This window comes from Poecilia reticulata, linkage group LG20 (assembly GCF_000633615.1).
Source record: "Poecilia reticulata strain Guanapo linkage group LG20, Guppy_female_1.0+MT, whole genome shotgun sequence".
NCBI classification, from domain to species: domain Eukaryota; kingdom Metazoa; phylum Chordata; class Actinopteri; order Cyprinodontiformes; family Poeciliidae; genus Poecilia; species Poecilia reticulata.
The window spans coordinates 3,261,132-3,288,540 of record NC_024350.1 but is presented as its reverse complement, the minus strand read 5'-3'; the positions used below and the strand labels follow the sequence as shown (position 1 = coordinate 3,288,540).

Below are 27,409 nucleotides of genomic sequence, written 5' to 3'. Positions count from 1 at the left end.
AATACTGGCTTTTATTTCAACCATTCCTTCTAAGGTGAGTTGACCTGAATTTAAAGTAGGGACAAAAAAGGAGCTGTTTTAATTTTCTAAAAAATGTGATCTTCAAAAGCAGAAAATGTGATTAATTGATGAAATCAATTTATCATCCAGCAAAATTTGATATCGCGACAGGCCTAGAAATGACCCTGGATCCTGTGTGTTTTTCTTGAAGGATTCGGCGTACGACAGCTCTCTTGGCCACAAACTCCTGATGACGGTGTATAAAGGCATAGCGCCGGGTGGAGACAGGAAGGCGCTTCCATCCTTGGACGTCAACACCAGGAGACTGGCGGACGGACTGCTGCAGCTCGCCTTTTCTATAAGCCAACAGGTTGGTGGCTCAAAGCCGACACTGAAAAAGTGGGGCAATGTTGGGTTACAGCAACTGCAGTCCGTTTGACCACAACACTACTAAAGAATTAAACTCTACACCTCCCTGTTCAAATGACATCAGAATGATTTGAGCGCTTGTGGTTTTCTGCAGAGTGAGCAGCTGGTGGAGTTGCTGTTGAACACCATCATGCTGTCTGTGCCGTTATCAGGCGGTCACAGCCACAACTTCCTCAGCTTCTCCCACGGCGAGTACTTCTACAGCCTCTTCCAGGCCACCATCAACACAGAGCTGCTGAAAAATCTGGAAACCGCCGTGCCACGCCTCATGAAGGCCTCCTCGGAGAATCCCAGCATGGTAGTTCATGTTTGATTCAGGGGCCAGGCTTTGAGCTCGGGGTTCCTGCGAAATCTGTGGTTTGACAGGAAGTACTCTGGGACATGAGAGTGCAGGAAAAGATATGTTGTTTTTGCTCGTTTGTTTCTTGCGCCATCCGTACGACAGCTGCTGCCGTCCCTGTTGTTGTAGAGTGATGGGCTCTCTGTGTCCTTCAGGTCAGCGTGTTGCTGAACGGCATGCTGGACCACAGCTTCAGAGAGCGCTCTGTTAGGAAAACCCAGGGCCAGAAGCTGGTGGAAGAAGTTCTGAGGCGGTGGATGAGTCTGCAGTCCTGGTGGGATGGACCCTCGTCCACTTCAGAGAGTAAAACTGCCACTCTCCTCCTGCTCTCCAAGCTCCTGCAGGTGGAAGGAAAACAGGAAATAGTCCAGAGTGAAGAGGCCAACTTGTTCGACTTTGGCCTAACGTCGATCTTCTTCTTCTCCAATTTAGATCGACTCCTCCGTTTGCTCGGATGTCGACCACAAAGCGTTCCAGCAGGTGTTTTCCACTTTCACTCTGCTGCTGGTCGACATGAATCTGCCTCTGAATCTCAAGGTAACACACGTTTACCTTGTCTTTTTCGCCCGGCGAGGTTATTAAAGTCCACGGACACGGGAGTTTGATCGTTGAAATCTTCTCGCCTCTTCAGAGTCAGGCCCTGTTGGTGTTGCCGTTTTTCACAACACTTAAAGGCGAGCCGCTAGCTGGGTTGCAGAGAGCTCTGGACGCCGTGGTCGCCTCCCACTTCCCCATGCAGTCCGACGAGTTCGCCAAAGGCTCGCTGCACCGCAACAACTACATGGACTGTATCCGGAAGGTGACGTTACAGTTTGGAGGAAAACTACAGAAGCTTGAAAAAAATATTTCATTTTTGTAACTTATTTTTGACTATGCACACCTTGATGCATAGTTTCTCATATTTTCATGCTTTTCCCTTCAAATATTTCTCTCTCATCCAAAGACAACCATATAAAAAAACAGATTTAAAAAAAGGTTTCTACTTCTCTGCTTTTCTGGCATGAGGCTTACACTTTTCTCTATTTCTCAAATATCACAGAACAAACTTTTTTTTTTTACTTTACAAAGTACGACTGTAATTATGAATGCAAGTGTGATTTCAGTGTGCTGAAACGTAAAAGAAGGGGAGTAATAAAAAAGGTAAACGTCCATGTTTTAGTTGCTGGATGCCCTGGAGCTTTCCCAGAGTCCTCTCCTGCTCCGACTGATGGCTGGAGTTCTTTGTCGGGACGGGAAGCACATCATGGAGGAGCAGTTTCAGACGTGTTTCCAAAGAATCGCTAAGAGGTAAGTAAAAATTAACGTGGGGGGAGAAACTGTGGAGCTCTAGGTGGCTGGATTATACAGAAATGATACAGGATTCTTCAGGATTCCAATGCAAAATAACACTGTGGGGAAAAAATATTATTTTCAAGCAGTATTTTAAGTTTTAAAATAGTTTTTGTCTTCCTTTCTACCAACATTTATTCTTTCCTTCCCTTTAGGTGTTGAATTCATATGCAGGTTTCTTCAAAGAGTTGCTGTACATGCTAATTGGAGAGATTTCCTGCTGTCTTCCTAATGTCCTACCCTGTCCATTTTTCACTTTCTTTTATTTCTTTCTATTGTCCTTTATTGTGTCCTTTTTTTTACTTTTTTCCTTGTCTTCTCTTTCTTCCTTCCTCCATTCATTATGTCATTTCTTCTCATCTCTCTTCCTAGTGTCCTTACTTCCTCCCTTCTTCCCTAACTTCTTTTTTCCATTCTTTCTGCCCTTCTTTTCCTCCTTGCTTCACTCACTTTTTCTGTCCCTTTTTTACTTACTTCCTTTCTCGCCTGCGCCTGTACCCTTCCTTTTTTTTTCTTTTTTGTGCGTGTTCTGCATCGCTTCAGTTTAACATCTGAGCCATCCACAGTAACCTGTGGTGTTTTATGAAGCAAAAATTTGTGTAAAAGGCCGGAAACTCTTGATTCTTGAGCCTGGAAGGGTTTAAACAAAAACATCCGAACCGCTCCTGATCCCAGCCTTTGTCCGTGTGTTGCCAGGGCAAGCAGCGAGCGGCAGCTGCAGCTGCTCGGCTCGGTGTACGAGGTGATCCAGCAGGGCGACGTTCCGGTGAGCTCCATGCTGCAGGGCCTGACGGAGCGGGTCCTGCTGCCTCTGGCCTCCCACTGTGGCACCAAGGCCCTGAGCGACTTCTTTGTGACAAACGTCTTTGATATAATCGCCTTCCTGCAAAGCCGTTTCACGAAGGTGCCGCCTATAAAAAATCCGCTTACCTAGATAAAGATCATCAGTCGGGGCAGGTCGGTGTGTCTAAACGTGCGCGCTTGCTTGTTCAAGTCTAGCGAAGCCGCTTTCGAGATCCAGCTGCTGAGGAAAAACGGCTGCTACAAGATGATGGAGCTCCTGTACTCCCGCCTTCCCAAAGACGAAGTCTACTCGAAGGAGTCGCGCATCAACCAGGCCTACTGCCGCTTGGAGAAGACCGAGGGGAATGAGTTGTCCAAAACCTTGATCAAGTACAGCTAAAACGTTCTTTCAGCGTTGTTCTTTTTTTTTTTTTTTTTTTTTTTCCATGACATAATCCTTAAACATGTTCGACTCGTGCAAACCGCAGGTCGTGTTTCGAAGCCTTCACGGAGAACATGGCCGGTGAGACGCAGCTGCTGGAGCTCAGGAGAGGCTACCACTGCGCTGCGTACAACTGCGCCATGGCTGTCATCAGCTGCAGCTTCAGCGAGCCCAAGTTCTACCAGGGCTTCCTGTTCAGCGAGAAACCAGAGAAGGTGCTCCAACGTAACCCTGCGTCCAATTCAAAAATACTTTATTGATCCCACAGGATGGAAAAAGAATCCGGAACAGGTCTTAGAGAATCATGAGAAACCCACATTAGAGCTGCAGTATGTGACTTTTATAAGAAATGCTTTTATTACTTACCTATTTGTTGAGGTTGGTCATGTTTGCGACGGTAATGGTGATGCAGTGAAGGATTGTGGGTAGTTTAACTGAATCTCAGAAGCAATGGTGAAGTCAGCGGTGTGGTGTTTTTTTGTCGTTTTTAAGGGGTCAAAAGGATAATGTAATAATATATATGTATACAATATCGGTAAATATTGGTTATCGCCCATAGCAGCAATATTTATATCACATATCAACATTGGCCCAAATTTCATGTCAGTGCATCCATATTTATAGGTTTTAGCATCTATTTAAATTTTGTTTATGGTTAAAATTATATAATTTAAAAAAAAATGTGACCCAGCTTTTTATTTAATAAAATTTTTTTTTTTTTTTTTTTTTGGATAAACGAGCATAATTGTGATTACAAAAGAAACTTTATCAATCTTTTTTTTTTTTTTAACCCCCCCAGAATCAGTTCATTCTTGAAAACATCATCGACGTCCAGCGCATCTACAACTTTCCCATTGAAATCGAGGTTTGCCGTTTTGGAAACGATTGGACCTGATGCACTCTGTTTCACATGCAAGTTTATGTAATGTAGTTTTCGTCTTGCTCTAGGTCCCACTTGAGAGGAAGAAGAAATATTTCATGATTCGAAAAGAAGTCAGCGATGAGACAGGAGGTAGGACTCGAGCTCATCAGTGTTTCTGAACTTTTGTCGCTTCTATATACGATTTTATTTACATTCCCCCCTCCATGAACTACATTAAGCAATTCTTGCCTGGTGCTGTTGCCATTCGGGTTTCCACAGAAGCGCCAGTGTATCTTTCTTCCCAGTCCTACATGGCTGACAGCAGCCTGAGTGAGGAGATGAGCCAGTTTGATTTCTCCACTGGCGTCCAAAGCTTCTCCTTCAGCTCCCAGAATCCACAGGGACACAAACGCACCTCGGTGAAAAAGGTTTGGCGATTTATTTACTTTTATACCTTATTTTCTGCTCCCAGTAACGCGTTAAAAAAAATGAAACTATTTGCAAAGTCGATGCAGTCTGCCAGGTTTTCTTAAATAGAAAACTTTTTAGCCAGTTTGAAGGATTTTCTGAATTTGACTGCGTGGTTTGATAATGATCAGTTGTAATGTGTGTTTTTATTGCACTGAATTAACTGGTTTTATTTCTTTTCTTTTCTTTTTTTTGTAATGACGTGTTGTGAATTGGCACTATGTAAATAAACTGAACTGAATCGATTAAAATATTTCATTAAAAGTTCATTATGTTATTTAGTAACGGTCCGGTCAGGCTTGCCACCATAAGCAATTTAAGCAATAAATCAATTGATCGCTTCATAAATTAAAATAAGTTTGATAATGTGTATTTTAACAGCAGTCATTAAAGAAACACTCCTCTTTAATATTGTTAAAAAGCTGCCATTTTGAAAAACACTGCAAACATTGGACACAAAGTGATCAGTTTGCCCTTTTTTTCCTAACATTCCTAAATGACTTTTACCTGATTAAATTTTAGTTTGCCATTTTAATTGCAAAGATTTTATCATTTTTGTTTTTTATTTTGAATATTTAAAATGTTTTCCAATTCCACTATTAAATATTCTGTAGGAATTCAAGTTTTTTTATTTTTTTTGAGTGGATATACTTGCATTAATATTCCATTTTTATTGTTATTATAAGTTGAAAATGGTCTCAAAATTTATTGCAAAAAATTTCTGGGACAATTTACCGTCCAGGAACATTTGTTATCGTGACGGGGCTTGGTCCAGGTTTAGCTTTTCAGTGTGTGAGAACGCTGACCTGCGGTTGTTTGTGTTTCCTGTGCAGGAACCTGAGGACAGAAGTCCCGCCCCGGATGGGATGGTGGATCTGGAAATGGACGAGCTAAACCAGCATGAATGCATGGCCACCATGACGGCTTTGATACAACACATGCAGAGGAGCAACATAACGCCTAAGATCGAGCAGGTCGGCTGCGTTTCGCCCAAATCTGTGACTTTACATCAAAATATCACACGAATTACCTTTAATAAAGCAAAATCGCTGTAAGAAAACGCAAAGAACTTTGTGTTTGTTGCGTCGTTTGAAACAGGAAACGACGCCCGACGAGCTTCCCCCGTGGATGAAGTTTCTGCACGGGAAACTGGCAAATCCAGCAACGCCTCTGAACATCCGACTCTTCATCTCAAAGCTGGTCATCAACACAGAGGAGGTGAATGACACGCAGTAGTCACACCGCTTAACATTTTATTACGTTTCAACTTCAAACTTTAATTCTGTACATCACTGTAAATCCTGATGGATTGCTTTAAAAAGTTTATAGTTGCAACACAGCAACCTGTGGAAAAATATTCAGGTGGCGTAAGCGCTTCAGCATTTTACCGCAGCACCCCCACCCTTATACGTGACTTCGTTATCTTGCAGGTCTTCCGGCCGTACGCCAAGCACTGGCTCGGGCCGCTGCTGCAGCTGGTCGTGTCTGGAAGCAACGGAGGAGCGGGGATCCATTTCATGGTGGTGGATGTCGTGGTCACGGTTCTGTCCTGGACCAGTCTGGTCACACCAAAGGTTAGAGAAACACCTGAGGTTTAAAAGATCAGAAATTGAGGATTTTAAAATTTATAGCACTGAAAAAAAAAACTATGTAGAATGAGGCCATTGAAACGCTTTAAAGCGGTTTGATTGTGAAGCTGACACACTGATCAAAAAAATGTTAGATTGTGTTTCATTAACAAGAAATGTTCAACTTTTTCAATTCTTTGATAGTAAAAGTGATGTAATTATAGATAAATAACATAAGACACCCTTGTTTTACAAAACAAACTAATAAATGATAAATGTAGTAATGGCAGTCGGACTCGAGATGTTGCCATCTCTCAGTCAGTTGTAGTCAGTCACCTCACTAACAACGTCCATTCCAGGGAAACCCCAGAGATGAAGTCCTCGCCAATCGGCTGCTGGAGTTTCTGATGAAGCACAGCTTCCACCCGAAACGGGCCGTTTTCCGCCACAACCTGGAGATCATCCGCACTTTGGTAGAGTGCTGGAAAAACTGCCTGCATGTGCCTTACAGGTGACACACCGAGCACTCTTTGCATGTCGCAGGCTGTATTAGTCATATGTTTTAATATGAGGGGCAGCATTGTGTGTTTTCCAGGCACATGGTGCAATTTTATATCACAATCAAGGTACCATGTTAACTTCATATATCAAATATGACTTAAAAAAAAAGCTTGACTTTGTAACTTAACCCCTTAAAATCAGGCTCCTGTCTCTTTAAAAACTCCTGCTTTTATTTGTCAAGTAAAAGCCGACAAATACAAGAAATAACAGAAATTTGGATATTCAACAATGAAATGTAAGAAAACCATGGGAATCCACATGAAATGTTTGTAAAATAACTGGATTTCTCATCTATATTCATTAATTTTAAAAAAAATTCTTTATTCTTCCCCTCATTAGCCTAATATATGATCGCTTTTGCGGCACCGACCCAAACAGCAAAGACAACTCTGTGGGACTCCAGCTGCTGGGAATCATCCTGGCCAACAACCTGCCCGCCTACGACGCTTCGTGCGGAATTGAATACGAGAGGTGGGATACGTGGCCGCAACCTTTCTCCGCTCAAATGTTCTACCTGCTACTAAAAAATGCGTCCCCATTTAAGTTGTGTTTATGTATGGTATTAAATTCACATCATGTGGCACTTACCTATTAGATCTCTCTTTTCTTCTTTGTGCTTTGCATGTTCAGGTACATCCAGTCGCTCGGCAACAACCTGTCCTTTACCAGATATAAAGATGTCTACTCAGCTGCGGCGGAAATTATCGGCCTCGTTCTGAAGAGCATGACGGAAACGGGAGATGTAATGACTTTATCTCCTTTTGCCTAATTATGTGTTCCTTTGAATTAGACAGTTGAATATTTTTACTGATGTTTTTTTTATTATTTATTTGCTCATATAAAAGCAACAGCAAGAACTTTTCAAACTCGCTGCAGCCAAGATAACAGATCTGAAGAAAAAAGACCTGAATGACAAGTTCATCATCTGCTTGAATAAAGTGACCAAACACTTCCCACCCTTTATGGATCGGTGGGTGAATAAATGAACAGCTCTGACTCTTTTTTTTTTCTTCTTCTTCGTTACATCAAAATAACCACAGCCACATATACATTGTTTTTTACTTCCAGGTTCGTCAATCATGTGTTTTACCTTTTGCCAAAGCTGCACGGCATCTTAAAGACTCTCTGTCTGGAGTGCGTGCTCAGCCGAGCTGATGTGATCCCGGACATCTTTCTGCAGCTGAAGAGCTCAGGTTTCATCCTGATGATGAGCCACAGGTGGGTCCCAAACACCTGGAAGATGTCACAGGAGGGTGTTGTTCACCTCTTACTAGAAGTGTAAACTAGATTGTGATTAGTTTCTAAACCACAACAAAGATGGGGTTGATTGAACTCGTGTTGAACAACTGCAGTTCAGATTTTTCACTAAAAAATGATCAAGTTAGAATGTCTTAAATAATTTTTTTTAAATGCAAGTTGGCTTTAAATACTTTAATCACACACAGGTCTTAAATTTTGTGACTCAAGACATTGGAGGCTACCGGTCACTGCTAACAAACCCTTGCTAGCTAGCTTTGTGGATATAATCCTGCATTCTGTGGAGATATTGATTTTATATCCCGTTCTTAATGGTCTTAAAAGGTCTTAAAAAGTCTTAATTTGAGTTGGTGAAACCTGCAGAAACCCTGAAATACCAGAAAATGTGTTTTCAAAATAACATACAACAATTGCTCCAACAATAGTTATTTTGTTCTCTTTCTCAGCTGGGCTACAAATAATGAATTATAGTGCACTAAAACATTAGAAACATCTAGGATTATCTTTTAAATATTACTGGGCTTTGTCATTTAGTTTGTCCAACTCGCAGCTGCTGAGCTTATTTTTGCCTCTTTCAGGGACGAAGCGAGACAGAGGGTGTGTCTGGATATCATACACAAGATAATTGCCCTCCTGACTCCGGTGGAACTGCAGGAGCTGCTGGGAGCGGTGACGACGTTCGTCTCTCACCCCTCACCCGTTTGCAAAGAGAGGATGTACGAGATCCTCATGTGGATCCAGGACAACTATGGGTTAGTCTTTGAGTGCGCAATGTGTCAAAGTGGGGTTCATGATCGGCCTTAAAAAGTCTTTTTTTTTCCCCCAATGGAAAATGTTTTGAATTTAAGGCCTTTAAAAAAAGTCTTAAAACGACCAGATTTTTATTCAAGGTCTGAAATTTAATTTTGTCATGTCTTCATTTATTTTATTTTTTTTCTAGTGTAGTAACATTGGTTACGTCAGTCTGAGTTAACCATGTGTATGCTCCCCTCCAGCATACACTAAAAACACTCATGTTACCGTTAGCCTTCAAACTGAGATTGGTGCTAAAGTAGATTGGCTCCGACATATATGGAATCAATTTGTATGTAAACATGTAAAGTGTCGTGTCAGGAAGTTTACTTGGGTTAAAAAGATTACTGTTGGTTGTTTTAAAACTGAGGTAATTTAATATTTTTCAAATTAATAAACTTCATTAATAAAGCTGAATCTTGATATTGATAAGAATAAAAGGTTTCTTTGTTAAAATTCCAATTTGAATGTCTCTGGTCATGTGTCTTGTTGGTCTTAAAATGTGCCATTTCATTAACAATGGCCTTAAAAATCTTTAAAAGGTCTGAAATGTGACTTTCTGAAACCTGTGAGAACCCTTTCACAGTCACTCTGCACCGCTCTCGCTTATTGGCAGCTCTGGTTAAAATGTGTAAAAAGTCTTGAAACTTTTTCAAATTTAAACTTAAAATTTTGTTGTTGTTTTGTGTTTATTTTTGCCCGTAGTGATGAAGAAAGCATGAAAGATAAAACGTCGCTGGAGGTTTTGGATGCAGCTAAAGAGACTTTACTTCAAGGACTCTCCGAGGAAAATCAAGGCCTTCAGTGAGCAGCCACCAGTTCAAGCCTTGGCCAAATGAGACATTGTTGCTATTCGATTTGTCGAATGATTGGACGATCTCCCTCGTTCCCAGGCTTTACGTCCGTAACTTTTGGAGCCAGGAGAAGCGCCTCCCCTCTGCCACCCTGGAGCGGATGCTGACGGTGCTGCGTTCGCTGTACTCCTGCCAGATAGAGCGCTGCTTCCTGAGCCTGGCCACCAACCTGCTGCTGGAGATGACCAGCCAGAGCCCCGACTTCACGCGGAACATGTTTGAGTTTCCTCTGTCAGAGTGCAGCTTCCAGGTTCTCGCACATTTCCCCTACCTTTTTCATTCAGAGCATACAAATAGAGCTTCTAATCATGTTTTTATTCATTCTTTTCCTGCAGGATTACGTTATTGATTCAAATTGGCGCTTCAGGAGCACAGTAATGACACCCATGTTTGTTGAGACCCAAAGCTCTCAGGGCCTGGAGAGCGCAGGGGCCTCCCAGTCCGGATCCATGAAGGGGAAACTTAGAGCAACACAGACATCTTTAGAGTTTAGCCAAACCCAAACACCAGGTGCTGCTGGCAACTCATATGTTTGGCAAATAACAAGAAGTAATATTAAACTCAACATTTTTTTATTTTTGTCCTCCCTAGGTCGCCGTACTGCCTATAACTGGCTAACTGGGAGCAGCGTGGACACTCTGGCAGACTACTCGGCTAGCACAGAGTCTCTGTCGTCGCTGCATGTGTTTGATAAGAAATCGGAGCGTCAGGCAGCAGCGAGACGACCGGTGGGAGAGGGCTTCGGCCTGAGGCGACTGACGGCGTCCACGGACGAGGTGGACAGTCGCACCAGAGGTCAGCTTTAAAGAAACCACACCGAAATCTTTACGCATGTAGATTAAACAAATGTTAGAAGAGGTTAAAAAATGAGAAAAATAGGAGTAATTATCAAATATACAACTTGTTAAACACTGTTAAAATTAACCTTTTCAGATATTTTCAGTATTTATATTTATATTTCTAGGTAATTTTTTAAAATTGCAAATGCAAAAGTTGTGCTGTTAGGATGGATAGATGGAAAACAAATATTCTACTACTTTTTAAACTGAATATGAAGAAAGTTTTGTTTTATAATAATAATATATTTAATTTATAATCCTTTTACATCTTGAGATATCAAAGGGCTACAAATAAAACAGAAAAAAACAAGCTATTTTTATCAATTGTAATTGCTTGTATTGTTTTTTTTTTTATACTTTTGTATCCTCATAAAGGGAATTTCAAATAAAAGGTTTAATTTATTAAACCTTTTAATAAATTAAACCTTTCATAAAGCAGATGTTTTCCATCCGTCCATCTTCACACAGTTCAACTTTTGCATCTACGCTTAAAAAAATGGTCTAAAAATTAATTCTGAAATCACGTGAAAATGTTCATAATTTTGACAAGAACATTTCCCGGAAACCCCGAATCCGCCCCGACGTTTTCACCCCTTGTTGTCCGCCAGCTGAAAACGAGCAACGGAGCAACATTCTGAGGCTGCGGCGCAGATTCCTGAAGGACCAGGAGAAAGTCAGCTTGGGTTTTGCCCTGAAGGAGATTCAACAGCAGAGACAGAAGAAGGTCAGACCGAGATCCAGGCTGCCGACGGTCAAACCAGTATACGTCTGTGCTTATTATTTGCGTTAATGCCGGCTGGATTACTCCCGCAGGAAGAAAAAGCTGACCAGAGGCTGCGGAAGGAAGCTCAGGTGACTCTGTATAGAAGCTACCGAGTGGGCGACTTCCCGGATATCCAGATCCCGTACAGCAGCCTCATTGCTCCCCTTCAAGCTTTAGCTCAGGCAAGGCTGTTTCTGCAGTAGAAGATCTGGTAAAATATTATCTTGTTTTTGACGACGAATATTTTTGCCCGTCCCTCAGAGAGACCCGATCTTAGCCAAGCAACTCTTCAGCTCCCTCTTTGCCGGCATCCTCCAAGAAATGGATAAAACGCACACTCCGCAGGAAAGGGGAAGAATCAAGGAGGAACTGCGATGCAACATGAACACGTTCCTGAATAAGAGCACGCTCTGCTTCCCACCGTTCATAGCATGCGTGCAGGTGAGAATGTAACAATGGGAAACAGTCTGGGAGAAAAAAAACTTTTTTGTACTGGGTACTGATGAGAAGTTGTCGTTTTAGGACATGTGCTACCAGCAGAGGGAGCTGCAGCAGCTGGATCCGGCTGCTGTCAGCTCCACCTGCCTGGTGAGTCTCCAGCAGCCGTCGGGCATCCTGCTGCTAGAGGAGGGTCTGCTCCACGCCGCCGAGCCGGAGGAGCGCCCGGCCAAACGGGCGCGAGGACGACGAGAAATCCCGCCAGACACCAAGAAATGGATCCACCTGGCCAGGTGAGCACAGAGGCAACAGGTTTCAGGCTGTCAGACATCCTTAATAAGTCTTACATTCATGAATCTGAAAGTAAGGCCTTAAAATGTTTTAAATTCATTAGAAAATCTGTAAGTTAGCCTTGAATATGTTAATCACAGGTCTTAAATTTGGTCGTGGCAGAACTGACTATTAAATCTTTTATATTTTATTACAGACTCAAAAGTTTGAGTCTTCATAAGGTTCTGTGAGGTCACCGCGAACTAGCTGCTAATAAACGCTGCTACCTAGCTTTTTGAGTCTATCATAGGTAAGGGGAAATTTATCGCCAGCTCACTGGACGACATTCGTCTTCGCCACAGACTCACTTCTGTTGCCAAAGGCGACATATGCAATGCTATGTGATTTCTGCTAGGCGATAAAATGTAAAATGGGCAATTTTCTTTTGTATATTCCTGATATTGAATTTAATTCATAATAGTCTTAAAGTCTTAATATTTGAGTTGGTGAAATCCTGGATTTAAAAGGCCCCAAATAGATGAATAAAAAAGTAGTTAACATTTTTTATTTATATTTTTAAATGCATAAAAAAGAATAATTACCTATAGATAAAGTTGTAAAATATTTATATATTTTTTTCAAAGTAAAAGTTGGTTTATGAGGGCCCACTGGTAAATTGGCCCAGATTTTCAAAATTTTGGCCGATCATGATTGGATGACACTTAACCACAATAGTAACTCCACTGTTGTCAACTTAGTGAGTTTGTTGCAACTTTTAACCCTAACCCTTTTCACACAAAAAAATATTTTTTCACAGAATCAGAATTTTTAAAAAATCAGTGATCAGCCATAAAAATGAAATTGGTTCCACTCTTGGTATTCAGTCTAGACTGCCTTTTGAAAAATTAAACTCTAACAGTTTTTGGTTTGGCTAATGTTGGTTGTTCTTTTTTGCAGACTTTACAGGGACCTGGAGGACTACGATGTTGTGCGCGGCATCTTCGGTGGGAAAGTCGGCACAAAGTCGATCACTTGTTCTGCCCTCCAAGCTGAAGCTAACACGGACTTTGCAGAAGCAGTGAAACTTTACAATGAGGTACAGCAACCTCTTATGGCGGTACTGCTGCTAAAATCCTGCAGTATTTTTAAGAAAACGGATCACGGCTCAAAAAAAAAAGCTCAACCCAGACGCCGATTGATTGTTTTTGTGTGAACCATATATCCATCCTGGCAGGCGCTGAACACCGAGGACTGGTCAGATGGAGAACCCACCGACTCCGAGAAGGATTTCTGGGAAATTGCAGCTATGGAGGCGTATAACCAGCTGACAGAGTGGAAGTCTCTTCAGTACTGCTCCACTGTGAACATTGATGAAAACTCGCCACCCAACCTGGAGAGGATGTGGTCAGAGCCTCTCTACCAGGTAGCAAAAAGTTACTTTTTGACACGTTTTTGAGCATAAAACCATTACTTATGTTTTAGGCCACACAAAACTATCAAGGAATATTCTGTCATATTCATCAATAATTGAAAATGTTTCTGTCACGCCCAAATTTTTGGGGCATGGAGGCAAACTTTTCGCTCTAGTTTGAGTATTTTTAGATTTATTCTTTCACATGTTTCTAATTAATAAAAAAAACAAAACAAAAACAAAATATTTCATTAGTTTCTAACCACACTTTTATGTTTACAAGTAGGTTTAGTAGGTTTGTAATTCATTTTTCACTTTTTAGCATTTTTGTCTTATTCTCTAAATCAAACTTTTGGGGAGTTCCTCAAGGCCGTGTTTTTAGTCCCATACTGTTCTCACTTTCCGTGACTCGAGCAAAAAATTATTTAGATTGTATCAAGAGCTTCTGTGAGTGTTAATTTCAAGACTTTACATTGGTCCTCAATTGGATTTATGTAGTAAAGACATTTGTTTTCTGTCAGGACATGTATGTGCAGCACATGATTCGCAGCATGCTGAAGCAGCTGCAGCTGGGCGAGAGCGACCAAGCCCTGCTCAGCTTCATCGACAAAGCCATGAGGGTGGAGGAGCGCAAGAAGCTGCTGGAGAGTCACCACAGCCAGGAGCTCAGCCTGCTCTACATCCTGCAGGATGACTACGACCGCGCCAAGTACTATACCAACCACGCCATGCAGCTCTTCATGGAGGTTTGTCCCAAGCCTTCCTTTGGATAGAACAGACAAAACGAAGGTACCGGTCAAGAAGTTTGCAAACATTCATCAGAGGAAGTTAAATACTTTTGGGCTTTTGGATTGGGTATGATTCAACATTTGGTTTTCAAAATAAAGGACCGGGTTTACGAGATTGATGGATTTTATCCAATTAATCTAGGGTAAAAAGTATCCTGCAAAGAGATTGCCACGTTTTAAACCGACTGTTTGCCTCGTGCAGAGTTACTCCAGCGTAGATACACTCCTGACCCAAAGCCGACTGGCAGTCCTGCAGCCGGTGCAGGCGCTGACAGAGATCCAGGACTTTCTGCTCTTCATCAGAGGAGACGGTGAGATCCGGCTGTCTGGAGATCTCAAAACCGTTAACTTTTTCTTCTTACTTTTGTATTTAACCTTTTATTTTACCAGGTAGGTTAATTGAGAACAAATTGTCATTTTCAACAGCCTGTTCAGAAAATCTCAAACATAATGCAACTAAAAGTTGGCAGATTATTTCATTTATGGCATGTCTACCATGCTTTTCCTATTTTTAAAAATGAAATAGTGAACTAGAGGAACTAGTACTTTTTCATCAATATTAATAAGTTATTGATTTAAAACAAGCTCCTGTATCTTCCTGAGAAGTTACTCGTAAGTTATTTTTGTCTTTTTTGAATTTACCAGGTTATTGAGTTTTTGCAGTGAAAAATGTTGCCCATCATAATTGAAATAAAAAAAAAAAAATATATATAATTAATTTTTCCTCTTTTTTTTTCTGGAACTCTTCAACACATTTTAACCTTGTTTTCTCTTTTAATCTGACATTATTAGTGTCTGTGGGCTCTCTTAAGAGCCTCATCAGGTCTTGGACTGATCGGTATCCCGACACCAAAGTGGATCCAGTCGTCGTGTGGGACGACATCATCACATCTCGGTAAGGATGGGACGGAAAATCAGCTGTGAAAGCTGACTACAAATCTCTTTTTTTTTCTTTTTTTCAGGTGTTTCTTTTTGGACAAGATTAGGGAAAAGCTGAGGGGCCCGGCGCCCAGCGACAGCATGGAGGTGGACGAGGCGCAAGATGCGGCGCGCAACGTCGAGACGATCGTGAACGACTGCAAGTTCACCATGAAGCTGCACATGGCGGACAGTGCCTGTCAGCAGGTAAAGAAGCATTGGAGGGTTTTTGTTTTTAAGCCATTACATCTTGTCAAACTCATGAGCTTAAAACCTTTTCAGAAAAACTTCCCAGTCACCACCAAGCTGCTGAAGGAACTTCACAAGGAAGCCAAAAGCAACAGAGGCTGGCTGCTGCGTTGGGTGCACAGCTTCAGCAGTTACAACCACAAGCGCAGCCAGACGCAGGGGCCCGTAGAGCAGATTGGTGCCATGCTGAAGACCATCCCCCTCCTCGGTATCTGTCTGCACACCTTTCAAAAGGCTTCAGTTTATGTATCTAAAATTAAGGCTTTAAAATGTCTGAAATTCTTGTTTTTTTTACGTCAATCACAAGTCTTAAATTTTGTAGTGGCAGGACTATTTAATCTTGTATATTCTATTTATAAGAGTACAATATGTATTACTTTATGTATTTTTTTTTTTCTCATTGGACTTTTCTGTCGGGCAAACATTTTAGTCTGTACTTGTACTACTTGTAACTAGCTGACAGTATACCCTTCCTAGCTGCTAATATAGCTGCTATGTTAATAGCTAATATAGCAGTAGCTACTGCTATATTAGCAGGAACACTTGGTTCTGGTTCTTGAAATGGAGGCAGGAGGAAAAACTAGCTAGTTAGCTAGCAAAAAAGCGAGCTCAACAGCTAGCATGCTAGCTAATTTTTCTCCTCTCTCCTGTTTAGGAGCTAGAACCAATTGTTTCTGGTTTTGTAGCTTCTAATATTCAATTGCTAGCTAGCAAGGCTATATTAGCCAGGTAGTTATAGTTAGACTTGAGCTTTTTTGCTTCTATCACGGTTTAAGTGCAAAAATCCTTGCTAGCTAGCTAGATGGCTTTTTTTTTCTACCAATGGTACGTGTAAATTTTGTCACCAATTGACTGGTCGACGTTAATCTTCGCCATTGAATCATTTTTCATTCATTCTTGGCACTACAGGGTTTAAGGCTGTTTCAGATAGAAACCGTGAATAAGAACTTCCCTCTCCGTGACATATTTTCAATTTTTTCATGTTTGCACATTTGAGTGAGACTTCGTGTAATCTCCTCTTCCTGTCCAGAGGATCTTGAGGCGGACTGTCGGAGCGCCACATCTAAAGTGTTCAAACGCCAGAAGATTCTCCAGGGCACTTCGTTCCACATCCTCGCCTCGGCGGTTGGCAGAAGCCCGTCCGTCCTGGGAACGCTCGCCACAGAGAAACAAGAGAGCGTTGTCAGGCTTTCAGGAGCTGCAAAGTCCAGTGCAAACCCAAAGGTCCTCTTATACTCTTTGGTCTTTCTGCAGCTTAAAAAAAACTCCCCACTTTTCATAATAAAGTGAAATGTTTCACGTTTCCTTGTCTGAAACTGGGAAACTGTTTTCTCTGCAGGAAGTGGAAGTGGGATTGCAGCAGCACGCCCTGAAGCTGCTGTGTGAGGCAAGCAAAAAGGCCGATGAGGAGCTCCAGTCCTTCGCTCACGACATCGTGGAGACCAGCAGCGTCTCGGAGACGTACATGGCTTTGGCCAACTTCTGCGACAAGCTACTGCGAGAAGAGGAACAGAACGAGACCGGTGACTGATGCCGCACGTTTACACCGCCTTGGGAAAGCGTTTCCTGTTTGTTTTTGTTTTGTTTCTTTTTTTGCCTTGTTGCAACCGTGAGTTTCATTGCATTGTACTGGGATTATGTACAAAAGATCATCATGCATTTGTATTCAACACCCTTTACGTGGTTATATCTAAGGAAAAATTCAACACGTTGAAATTGATCTAATTAATCAAAATTAACGTGCTAAAATCACGGCCGTAAATGCTTTAGATCAAGTCTTATGGATTTGCTGATCCAATGAAGGATCTGTTGTGAGACGCCGTTGGTCTGATCTGGAGCTATTTTGCAATATGGTGAAACGTTTCTGTCTCCAGATGTGGAGGCAAAAGTAACAGAAGTGAAAGACGGCTCTGCGATGCATTGACTCAGGGATTCTGAATCCAAAAGCACACCACACTTTTCAGATTCCATTTATGAATCATTATCTTTCCACCTCATAATAACTTAAACTGAAGTTTGCCGTTGTGGCAGGACAAAATATGGAGACGTTTCATTGTTACAAACATGTGGATAAAAACGCTAAACAAAACAATTAAGTCGTTCAGATTCTTCCTCCCTTCTTGATGATTCAGTGTTTTTCACGGCGGCCATTTTCTTTCTGTCGGTTCGTTTTGCCTGCAGCCAGTCAGTTCCCGGACCTCGTGGCACTGTCGGTGCACATGGTGGAGAGCATGCTGAAAGCTCTGAAGATGAACTGTGAGGAGGCCCGCCTCCGGTTTCCACGGCTGCTGCAGATTATTGAGCTGTATCCGTCGGAAACGCTGGACGTCATGACTAAAGAGGTTTGTTCACCCGTTCGTACGGTATATTTGAATTCAGTTGCAAACTTTAAATACTTTTTTTTTTTTTTTTAAACGTAGTTGTGTACGGGGGGCAAATGATCCAAAAAATATGTGGAACTGTCAAATAGAACGTTCCACAATTGCTCCCTGCTGTTTGTATTCAGATGGCGTCGATTCCCTGCTGGATACTCATCAGCTGGATCGGTCAAATGGTGGCCCTGCTGGACAAGCCTGAAGCGATAGCCGTGCAGCACTGCATCGAGCAGATAGCCAGGTGCTACCCTCAGGCGCTGGTCTACGCCCTCATGATCAGCAGTGAGAGTTACCGCTTTGAGGAGTCGGCAACGGGACACCAGCAGCAGGAATTTGTCAACAGGTAGTCTGACTCCTTGTGTTTTTTGTATTTCATCAAAAGTAAGTCTCTTTTTATTATTTCTCATCATTTTTATTTTTGTTTGGGAATGCTAATATATCAACAGGCTTAGAAGCATGTTGGATAAAGGAGGCGCTGTGAAGAGCTTTGTGGACGCCCTGCAGCAGCTCACGAATCCTGACATGATTTTTAAGGTTATTTTCACACCACAAAATAAAAAACCAAAACAAAGAATCAAATAGCTGATTTGTTTAGGATTTTTTTTTTTTTACATTTTGTGTTTTTGCTGCTTCGAACAGGATTGGTGGGAGAGTGTGAAGAGTGAAATGGAAAAGTCGACCTTCAACAAGAAGAAGATGGGTGAAATGTACGAGGAGATGCACTCCTTGCTCTGCGATCGGAACAGCCAGGGTCACGGAGGGTTTCGCAGGAAGTTCATACAAGTCGGTTCCTCGTTTTACCGTCATTTATGCTCAAAAGTGCATCAAAATGAAGGTGGATAGAAATGAACATAAGAACTTCCCAGGAGTTAACCCTTAAAGTTCTTGTCGAGTAACTTTAAGGGTTATTTGTTTTACTCCACATAGAGTAAAAGAACAAACTTCTCTGTTTTTGGGAAGTGTGTGTGGGCCTTTATAAGTTTTGATACAAAATTGCACAAAACAATACCAATCTGTCCAGTCATGATCCTTTTTTTCCTATGCCGGGAAATTGTTATGAAACCTTTATTATTAATATTATTATTACTGTCAGTTTGCCACATCAGCCACCTCTAACATACATGTATTTCCTACAAACTCAGAGCCATGGAGCACAAAATCTCTGATGAAAAGTTTTTTGTCTAAAATTTAAATACATTAACTTGCTAGTTGAAATATTGAGCTATATAACACTTATTAATTTTAATCAATTCAGAATAATTGTAGTTACTTTTGTTTATAAAGTGAGAGATAAAATGTGTTGGTATGTATTTTTTTTATTTAAATTTAAATAGCTTCTAGCAGCTAGCTGAAAAACAATTCTAGCTTGCTATGCTAGTTAAAGAGTGGATAAGAATGCTAGATTTTTTAACACTAAAAAAATAGAAAATGAAAGGTCCAAAAATATTTTTAGCATTAAAATATATGAATGGTATATAGATGTGTATGCAGGTCTGCTTTATTTTTCCTCGACACAAGAGCTACATTTGTAATTAGCTAGTTAGCTAGTTGGCTAGTTCATTTAAATGGACAACACTCAGTGAATCCCTTTTACTGACTTATATTAGTCTGTTAGTTTCTGCTATTGTAGTTTGTGATGCCTCTTTTCTTGATTATTTTACACTGCTTTTTAAATAACAAGCCAACAGGCTTCAAATTGTTTTCATTTTTAGGAGAATAATTAGCACTATATTATGTAGTGAACTTAGTAGATGTTTTTATGCATTTCCTTTACGTTGCACATCATCACCGTCTTAAAATAAGCCAATTTTTGCCAAAATGTCACTTGTTGTATAAAAGAAGACAGAAGGTGACCTTGGACTCTTCATTGTTCTTGCAGAAATTCTCCAAAGATGTAGAGAAACTCCTGGGACCTAAGGGTAGCAGTCTTTTCGAGAAGAGGAAAAACAAAAACTTTTTGCAAGAGGTGACTAAGCTGATGGAATCCATGCGTGGATTTCAGAAGGAACCCGGGAATCTGAAGGAGTACTCACCCTGGCTGAGCGGCTTCAAAGCCGACCCATTCAGCAACGAACTGGAGATTCCAGGTTTGTCAACTGGATTTAAAGTGAACCTGTCTGTTGTTTCTGGTTGTAATGTCTATCTGTGGCATTGAGTCATATGCCTTGTAGTCATAATCCTACTGCTGAGTCCGCCTTTCTTAAATGCAGGACAGTATGATGGGAGATCTAAACCGTTACCGGAGTACCATGCAAAAATAACTGGCTTTGATGAAAGGGTAGGCATTTTTCCCACATCCACTGTAAACCAGAACACATTTAAATGTCCAGTAGTGACCTGGCACCTGCACACGTCTCGCAGGTAAAGGTGATGTCTTCCATCCGCCGCCCCAAACGTCTGATCATCCGTGGGGACGACGAGCGGGACCACCCCTTCCTGGTAAAGGGCGGAGAGGACTTGCGGCAGGACCAGCGCATCGAGCAGCTGTTCGCCGTCATGAACATCTTGCTGAGCCACGACACGTCCTGCACACGCCGAGGCTTGCAGCTCCGCACTTACCAGGTTATCCCCATAACCACCAGGTACTGGACGCAAACGTTGCTCATTCATTTTACTACGTAGACGTCTAGAGGGTTCAGGTAGAACGCAATCAATCAACTTCCTTCCTGTGGCAACATATTTGCCTCCTACTGTAAAAGAACTATAAGATTTTATTTCCTTTCCAGAATTGGTCTGATTGAGTGGATGGAAAATACGTGCACACTAAAAGAGTTCCTGTACAGCACAATGATGGGAGACGAGCAGCAAAAGGTCCAAAGGTACAGTGTGTGTAGCATTACCAACATGAATGTTTAGCTTTTCATCTTCAGTACCCTGGAAATGTCGCTCAGATACATGAAAAGCGAATTATTTTATTAAATAAATAAGGTCTTATTCAAGTATTACCGCACACCGTTTGTAATGCTTTTAGGGAAGCCATCAATTAATCGGCTTATAGTTAATTGTCGATTAATGCTTTATTAGATTAAAATTAGTTCTAATTGATTAACTAATAAAGTCCTCCTTTTAGTGCTGTAGTTTGGTGACTGTTCAGCAGAGGGCGCTTTACGTCATAAGTGATAGAGAAATAAAGATGGCAGGGCCATACCAGAATGGAAAGAAGTCCAGTGTGTGACGGAATATACTATTTTTTGAAATACACACACCACAGAAGCATCTTAAATTTCACCTTAAGGTCGCTCATTCGACCAAGACTCATGATGGAGCAGAATCAACTTCTCAACCAAAAATTGCTGATATTCTACGAAGGTGAGGATGTGATGACAGAATAGCAGAGGCATAACGAAGAAAAATTGCAACGTGAAAATGTTGCCTTTTTATGTTCTCAAAAGATGGTCAGCCCTTCTGATACAAGAGAACACGGCTTTAGATTCAGTCAATAATCTATAACTTGCTTATCTAAACGAGTTACTTATTTCTGAATACCATCAGCTGCTTCCTTCTGTTTCAGGGGTGTTGAAATCTATAATAAATGGCTCTCCACCTTTGGTGAAGCTTCTACGTCTCCCATCGCCCTGTACGGACTGTCGTACAAGTAAGTTGGTTGACGATTGCCTTTGCTTCTGGGGCTCACATGGGAAAGTGTCTCTGTTGTATCAAGTGTGAAATTTTAATCCCACATTTACATTCGTGTTTCTCTTCACAAGGAAAGCAAAACGTGACAACGCAGTGGGAAATTTCCTCAAAGTCCTGCAGCACGTGCCCAGCGATCTGCTCAAGTACGTCAGAAACTTCACGACGGATGTAGCGACTGGCATTGGCCTGTTAGAGATTGTTTGGTCTTGCGTTTTACGTTTAGGAGAGCTTTCCTGAAGATGTGCAACGGCCCCGAGGCATTCCTCTCTCTCCGATCCCACTTCATCACCTCCCACGCTCTGCTGTGCGTGAGCCACTGGGTTCTCGGAATCGGAGACCGCCACCTTTCCAACTTCATGATCAACACGGAAACCGGCGGCATGATCGGCATCGACTTCGGCCATGCGTTTGGATCGGCCACACAGGTACGCCCGATGACGTCAGACGCAAAGATGGCATAAAGGTAGGACTCCAGGTCTGAATGTCGAATGTTGCTCTTACTTCCAGTTCCTCCCGGTGCCGGAGCTCATGCCCTTCCGGCTGACTCAGCAGTTTGTGAATCTGATCCAGCCGTTGAAGGAGTCCGGTTTGATCCAGAGCACCATGGTCCACTCCCTGCGAGCTTTCAGGGCTGAACCAGACCTGCTGCTCAACACCATGGATGTGTTTGTGAAGGAACCCTCACTGGACTGGAAGGTATCCGAAACTCCTGCTGAGGTTTCCATTAATAACCCTGCTGTGACAGAGCTACCCTCAACTGAAAGTGACTTTTTTCTCTTCTGTTGTGTTTTGTTATTGCTCTTTCTTCCATTCTGTTATGATTTTGGATGTTAAAATTATGATTGAGCTCATTTATCTGCTTTCCTCCAGTACAGAATACTAGCATGATACATAGGTCTACCTCAAATATAATCCCCTCTATCCTTTTCTAAAATAGATTTTCATTCTGGGGTTCTTGTTGTAATTTGCAAAAAAAAAGACAAAATCTTAATTTGTCTGAATTAATTTCAATTTAAAACTCTTTATTTTCAAAGTACAATAAAAAAGTTTTTTTTTTCTACTTTGGTTTTATGCAGAACTTTGAGATGAAACAACTGAAGAAAGGAGGAACATGGACTCAGAGCGTAAATACCAAAGAAATCAACTGGTTTCCTCTGCAGAAGGTGAACTTTGCCAGAAGGAAACTAGAGGGCGCTAATCCATCTGCAATAACCAGGTACTTTCATACCGTTGTGTGTTTTAGGGGATTTACTCTGATGTTAAGGAGTTCATATTGAAGGCCAAGGACGCTTTATAATCTAGATCTTATTTTATTTTGTCATTATGAGTACATCAGCTGATATTTGAATGCTCTTCTGCTGAATGAATTGCAGCATTTCCTTCAGGTGGTAGATTTGTAGAGTTTGGCAAAAACATTCTTACCTCTTAACGCTCTTCAAATTTACAAACTATTTACACAAACCTCTGTGTAAATAGAAGGTCATTCTTACTCTGCTGACAAAGTGAAGGATATCTGGCTTTCTGGTGAAATTTCAGATGCACAGGAACCCTAAAAGGTGAACTTACGGTGACCTTCTCCAAACCTTTGAAAGCACAAGTCCACCTGTTCAGTGTTTCTGTACCTTTTGCTCAAGTTGCTGTTCTCTAAACAAGAAACGTAGCAGTAGAATTCACATCAGGGGTTTGATCCATCCACCTGAATGCTGATTCATCAACCTATTTATGCGTAATTGGTACAGTTGAATTTTTTTTTGTATGGTATTTTTTTTATTTAAACACAAACTATTTGGGTGTTTTGCAATTATGAAGGCCACAAGTTGAAACATGTTGATCGGTCAATGAAGTTGCTTCTTAGCACTCCAAGCATCATTGGAGTCTTTACATTCGCAAATCTGAGAATCAACCATCAATGTCCTGGTTCAATCAGAATTGATATTTAACCAATCATCCTCATCATGCTGTTCATAATTTGACATTGTGAGGCCAAGATGATGACTAACAACAGATCAACAGTGCCCCACCTTTACAGGTCTGTAAACATAAAGTTCGCAGACGGAAGTGGCCACTGAGCTTAGAGTGCCATCAGAAGGTTGTAGACAGACTGGAAGAGTAACATGAAGGCTTAGAAGTGGGCGTCCTTTAGTTACATTCCACACTGATGGCCACTTCACCATGAGCAGAACCCTGTGGTAACTGATGATGAATGGTATTCAACTCCTCCTGACCCATTTTTAAGGGAGGTGAAAGGCACTCAAGTGTCACATCAGCTGATCATCATTATGATCAGCTTGCTAAATAACCTGCAAGGTAACTGACCACACCACCAGGCACAGGCTTCATTGTCTTGTTTGGATAAGGAAGTGTTTACACCAGACAAGAGACCAGAGGGCATCAAGGCTGTTTTGATGGAAGTCGATTCATGTTGAGCAGAAACAACGGCCGCCAACGATGATGGAGACGTCAAGGACAGCACAGTTTGTTCAACAAGGGTGGCACGCCACGCCCATGCCAAAGAGCCTGGGTTGTTGTGAACAGCATGAGATGTTGAGGTAGTTTTTGTTGTGGCATATCCACCACTGTTGTTGACTTCTTTTAGTACATTGTTTGAGTTGAGGAAAAGCACCGTTGCTTGCTTCTGCTTTCTTACTGTTTATTCAATGTCACATGCTGTTTTTTTATTTTTTTATTATGTAAATCATCTTGAAATGCCTTGCTGCTGAAATGTGCTATACAAATAAAATTTGATTGATACTTACATCCCCTACCTTCATGATATCATAATTGTAGCGTGAACTTTTTACATTCTCCATAAATTTCTCCTGAAAGCCAAACATCCTAAACTTTTTGAGTAGTATACATGGTTTATAAAATCTCTCCCCAAGGTTTGGTGGAAAGAATAGTTGTCCCACAATCTAGGGCGCTCTCCTTGTAAAGAACATTTTTTATACACAGCTACTACAAAGACTCTTACTATAACCTTGTAAACATATTATTTCTGTCCCATGATGTGTTTATTTCATCAGCGAGGAGCTGAAGCTGGGTTTTGAAAAGGATCCCACCTTCCAAGGAATGCAGGCAGTGGCTTTGGGATCTGAGGAGCACAACATCCGGGCGAAGCTTCCAGCTGCAAACCTGTCTGTGGAGCAGCAGGTGGACTGCCTGCTGGACCAGGCCATGGACCCAAATGTGCTTGGCAGAGTTTATGCAGGATGGGAGCCATGGATCTGATGTGAATCATTGTCCTTAGTGTTTAGAATTGTTGTGGATGAAGGCAAATGCAAAGTGATTACTGGGAAAGAAATTCTTTCTGTGATTGGAATGGTGTTAAATGTGAAGGAGAAATGCTTGTAAGGTTAGCATTATGAAACGGACATGATGAATTATTACTGTCTTTTATAGAAATGGAGAAATTGCTGCATTTTAATGGAAATGGTCAAATGTAACACTGGAGTTCTAATACTGTGAGATCGTGGCAAGCATCTGAATTTCAATAAAATATTACAAAGTCTTCAGTCTGTGAGGTTGTTTTTAGCTATGTGACAATCGAGTGGAAGATTTTTGTGCCTCCACCTTGCTCCCTGCTAGGCTACAGCTTCTTCAAGCTAGCAAAATGTCTCCAGGAATGCTCAAGCTAGTTAGCCACTGATGAAAGCGGAGAAACGGAATCCTAAATTGTTGCTCCGCCATTAGCACGGAGGAGGTGGAGGAGCTAAAAAAATAAATCAGATTATCTGTTTCATACCATACTGGCACAACACTGTGACCGATTAAACAAATATGCACATATTTATATTTATGCAAAGTTACGTACTGCAACTTGTATGCCTTAAAATGCTAGTAAAGAATTTATTGCAGACTGCTAAGTTAACTGATTAAGACTGATAATTAGAATAATTTCACTTAAAGCTCCAATTAATTACAGGGTTGATATTGTCTGACAAAATTTGTGCAAGGCTCAATTTCACACAACTACAGTTTGCTAAGGTTCAGTTCTACAGTAAGATGCTGTGTTATGTACTCCTGGCCTCACACTGCTGTCCTGACCGCGCTTCTATCAATTCCATGCCTGGTTGTACAAGGGTAAAACGATTAAACATTTTAATTGTGTGTTTATTTATACCATCTTAACCCATCTATTAATACCATCTTAACAAGATCTGCTTTTCTTCTTCAGGAAGAAAAGAAAAGCAGAAGTCTTATGACATTTGAAGAGTCCGTCGTCAACAGGAAACGCTTGCCGTGACCACAGGAAAGCAGAACTATTGACACAATTGTTCCTGGTGAGCCTCGGACGTGATCTGCAGCACAAACATGAAACAAACCTGAGGGGAGAAAGTTTTCTGTTTTATCAGACAAAAAATAATGGAATAATAGTTTGGGCCAGATCAGGTCATGTATCACATTTAACTGAGAAATGCTCTGGAATGCGGTATCGGACATTGTTTTGGTGCCGCTCTGTTCCATGAAGCCTGCATTACCATCCAGATACAGTCCTGCTCGCCATTATTGGCATCCCTTCATGATTTGCATAGCTGAGTGAGTATCTTCAGAAATAAATGGATATGTTCAAAACTTATATCAGCAGGATCTTTCAATTTGAGGTCCAAAGTCATTTAACAAAGACAATTACCATTTCAACATAAATATTTTAATTCCAAAGGACAAAACAGAAAACCAGCATGTGCACTAATATTGACACCCCTCTTTAATATTTGGTTGCGCAGCCTTTGGCAGCCTCCAAACGTTTCTTATATTCATCTATAAGCTTCTTGCACTTCTCGGGTGGCATTTTCTCCCACACTTCTTTTGCAATATCCTCAAGCTCTTGTACATTTGCACGGTTCCTTTCTCCAACGGTAGATTTCAGCTCCACCCAAAGATTTTCAATTGGATTGAGATCAGGAGTCATTGCTCGCCATTTTAAAACAGTCAATTTTTTCCCTTTCAACCAGGCCTGTGTGCTTTTGGAGGTGTGCTTTGGGTCGTTGTCTTGCTGGAGGACACAGGATCTTCGCCGCAAACCAAGTTTCCTTACACTGGGCAAGACATTTCGCTCTAGAATTGCTTGATAATCTTCTGATTTCATGATGCCTGTGATACGGTCAAGGCCTCCAGTACCAGATGCCGCAAAGCAGCCCTACAGCATTATGGATCCTCCACCATGCTTGACTGTTGGTATGGTGTTCTTTTCTGTAAAGGCTTCATTGCGCCGTCTGCAAACATATTGTTTGTGTGATTTACCGAAAAGCTCCACTTTTGTTTCATCTGTCCATAAAACGTTGCCCCAGAAGGATTGAGGTTTGTCCATGTTCTCTTTTGCGAAGATCAAACGTTCTTTTCTATATCTTTTCTTCAGCAATGGGGTCTTCCTTGGCCTCCGCCCATAAAGCCCCACTTTGTTTAGTGTGCGGCGTGTGGTACTGGTCGAAACAATCACACCAGACTGCTCCAGGTTGGTCTTAAGGTCTTTAGATGTTGGACGTGGTGTTTTTTTTCACCATTCGCACCATCAATTTTTCTCTTCCCTCCCAGGTCCAGGGAGGTTCTTGACCGTTCCATGCCTGGAAAACTTCTTAATAACATTATGCACCGTTGAAACAGGGATACCAAGGTCTTTGGAGATGGCTTTATACCCTTTGGAGGTCTTGTGCTTGCAAATAATAGCATTTCTGATGTCCTCACAGCTCCTTTGTCTTTACCATTGTCACATGTGGAGATGAACTAACAGGTGGCTTTTAAAGCACCAACATGATTGTTCATTGGTTAATTCATGTCACGTGTGTGGAGGCAGTCCATCACAAGTGATCTTTATGTGTGATTTGCAACAGGAGAGCCAAATTGGGTTTTCATATTGATTTGCAGCAAAGGGTGTCAATACCATTGACGTGGTAAAAATGATGTTTTTGTTTTCCTCATAATGTTTATCTTTTTAAAAAATGTTTTTTTATCATTTGCTGTTTTGCATCAAGCACAAGCTATCAGCAGTAAAATGTTGTTTCACTTGATGAATTTCCTTCAGTAAATATTCCATTATATG

At 41.4% G+C, this 27,409-nt stretch overlaps 1 protein-coding gene across 1 annotated transcript in view; it reads left to right on the top strand.

Moving 5' to 3' along the window:
- The window catches only part of prkdc (protein kinase, DNA-activated, catalytic subunit), a 38,219-nt gene extending 13,339 nt beyond the window's left edge, over positions 1-24,880 (top strand). Inside the window, exons 35-86 of the mRNA XM_017301973.1 lie at positions 212-370; positions 524-727; positions 925-1,113; positions 1,202-1,306; positions 1,401-1,568; positions 1,929-2,056; positions 2,795-3,002; positions 3,093-3,271; positions 3,370-3,538; positions 4,123-4,188; positions 4,272-4,335; positions 4,465-4,613; positions 5,487-5,627; positions 5,752-5,871; positions 6,084-6,227; positions 6,581-6,732; positions 7,122-7,253; positions 7,413-7,524; positions 7,628-7,752; positions 7,851-8,000; positions 8,618-8,791; positions 9,537-9,635; positions 9,725-9,935; positions 10,021-10,195; positions 10,277-10,480; positions 11,133-11,248; positions 11,338-11,469; positions 11,549-11,728; positions 11,810-12,018; positions 12,953-13,091; positions 13,230-13,418; positions 13,928-14,152; positions 14,397-14,505; positions 14,987-15,089; positions 15,157-15,319; positions 15,395-15,569; positions 16,392-16,585; positions 16,701-16,884; positions 17,543-17,703; positions 17,868-18,079; positions 18,183-18,270; positions 18,376-18,519; positions 19,616-19,823; positions 19,947-20,014; positions 20,098-20,318; positions 20,463-20,555; positions 21,248-21,331; positions 21,444-21,515; positions 21,596-21,797; positions 21,880-22,068; positions 22,449-22,588; positions 24,396-24,880. Of these exons, the coding sequence (XP_017157462.1) occupies positions 212-370; positions 524-727; positions 925-1,113; positions 1,202-1,306; positions 1,401-1,568; positions 1,929-2,056; positions 2,795-3,002; positions 3,093-3,271; positions 3,370-3,538; positions 4,123-4,188; positions 4,272-4,335; positions 4,465-4,613; positions 5,487-5,627; positions 5,752-5,871; positions 6,084-6,227; positions 6,581-6,732; positions 7,122-7,253; positions 7,413-7,524; positions 7,628-7,752; positions 7,851-8,000; positions 8,618-8,791; positions 9,537-9,635; positions 9,725-9,935; positions 10,021-10,195; positions 10,277-10,480; positions 11,133-11,248; positions 11,338-11,469; positions 11,549-11,728; positions 11,810-12,018; positions 12,953-13,091; positions 13,230-13,418; positions 13,928-14,152; positions 14,397-14,505; positions 14,987-15,089; positions 15,157-15,319; positions 15,395-15,569; positions 16,392-16,585; positions 16,701-16,884; positions 17,543-17,703; positions 17,868-18,079; positions 18,183-18,270; positions 18,376-18,519; positions 19,616-19,823; positions 19,947-20,014; positions 20,098-20,318; positions 20,463-20,555; positions 21,248-21,331; positions 21,444-21,515; positions 21,596-21,797; positions 21,880-22,068; positions 22,449-22,588; positions 24,396-24,600 (7,932 nt within the window). The 3' untranslated portion in view covers positions 24,601-24,880. The remainder of the gene's footprint in view (positions 1-211; positions 371-523; positions 728-924; positions 1,114-1,201; positions 1,307-1,400; positions 1,569-1,928; positions 2,057-2,794; positions 3,003-3,092; positions 3,272-3,369; positions 3,539-4,122; positions 4,189-4,271; positions 4,336-4,464; positions 4,614-5,486; positions 5,628-5,751; positions 5,872-6,083; positions 6,228-6,580; positions 6,733-7,121; positions 7,254-7,412; positions 7,525-7,627; positions 7,753-7,850; positions 8,001-8,617; positions 8,792-9,536; positions 9,636-9,724; positions 9,936-10,020; positions 10,196-10,276; positions 10,481-11,132; positions 11,249-11,337; positions 11,470-11,548; positions 11,729-11,809; positions 12,019-12,952; positions 13,092-13,229; positions 13,419-13,927; positions 14,153-14,396; positions 14,506-14,986; positions 15,090-15,156; positions 15,320-15,394; positions 15,570-16,391; positions 16,586-16,700; positions 16,885-17,542; positions 17,704-17,867; positions 18,080-18,182; positions 18,271-18,375; positions 18,520-19,615; positions 19,824-19,946; positions 20,015-20,097; positions 20,319-20,462; positions 20,556-21,247; positions 21,332-21,443; positions 21,516-21,595; positions 21,798-21,879; positions 22,069-22,448; positions 22,589-24,395) is intronic.
- The last annotated feature ends 2,529 nt before the right edge of the window (positions 24,881-27,409 follow it).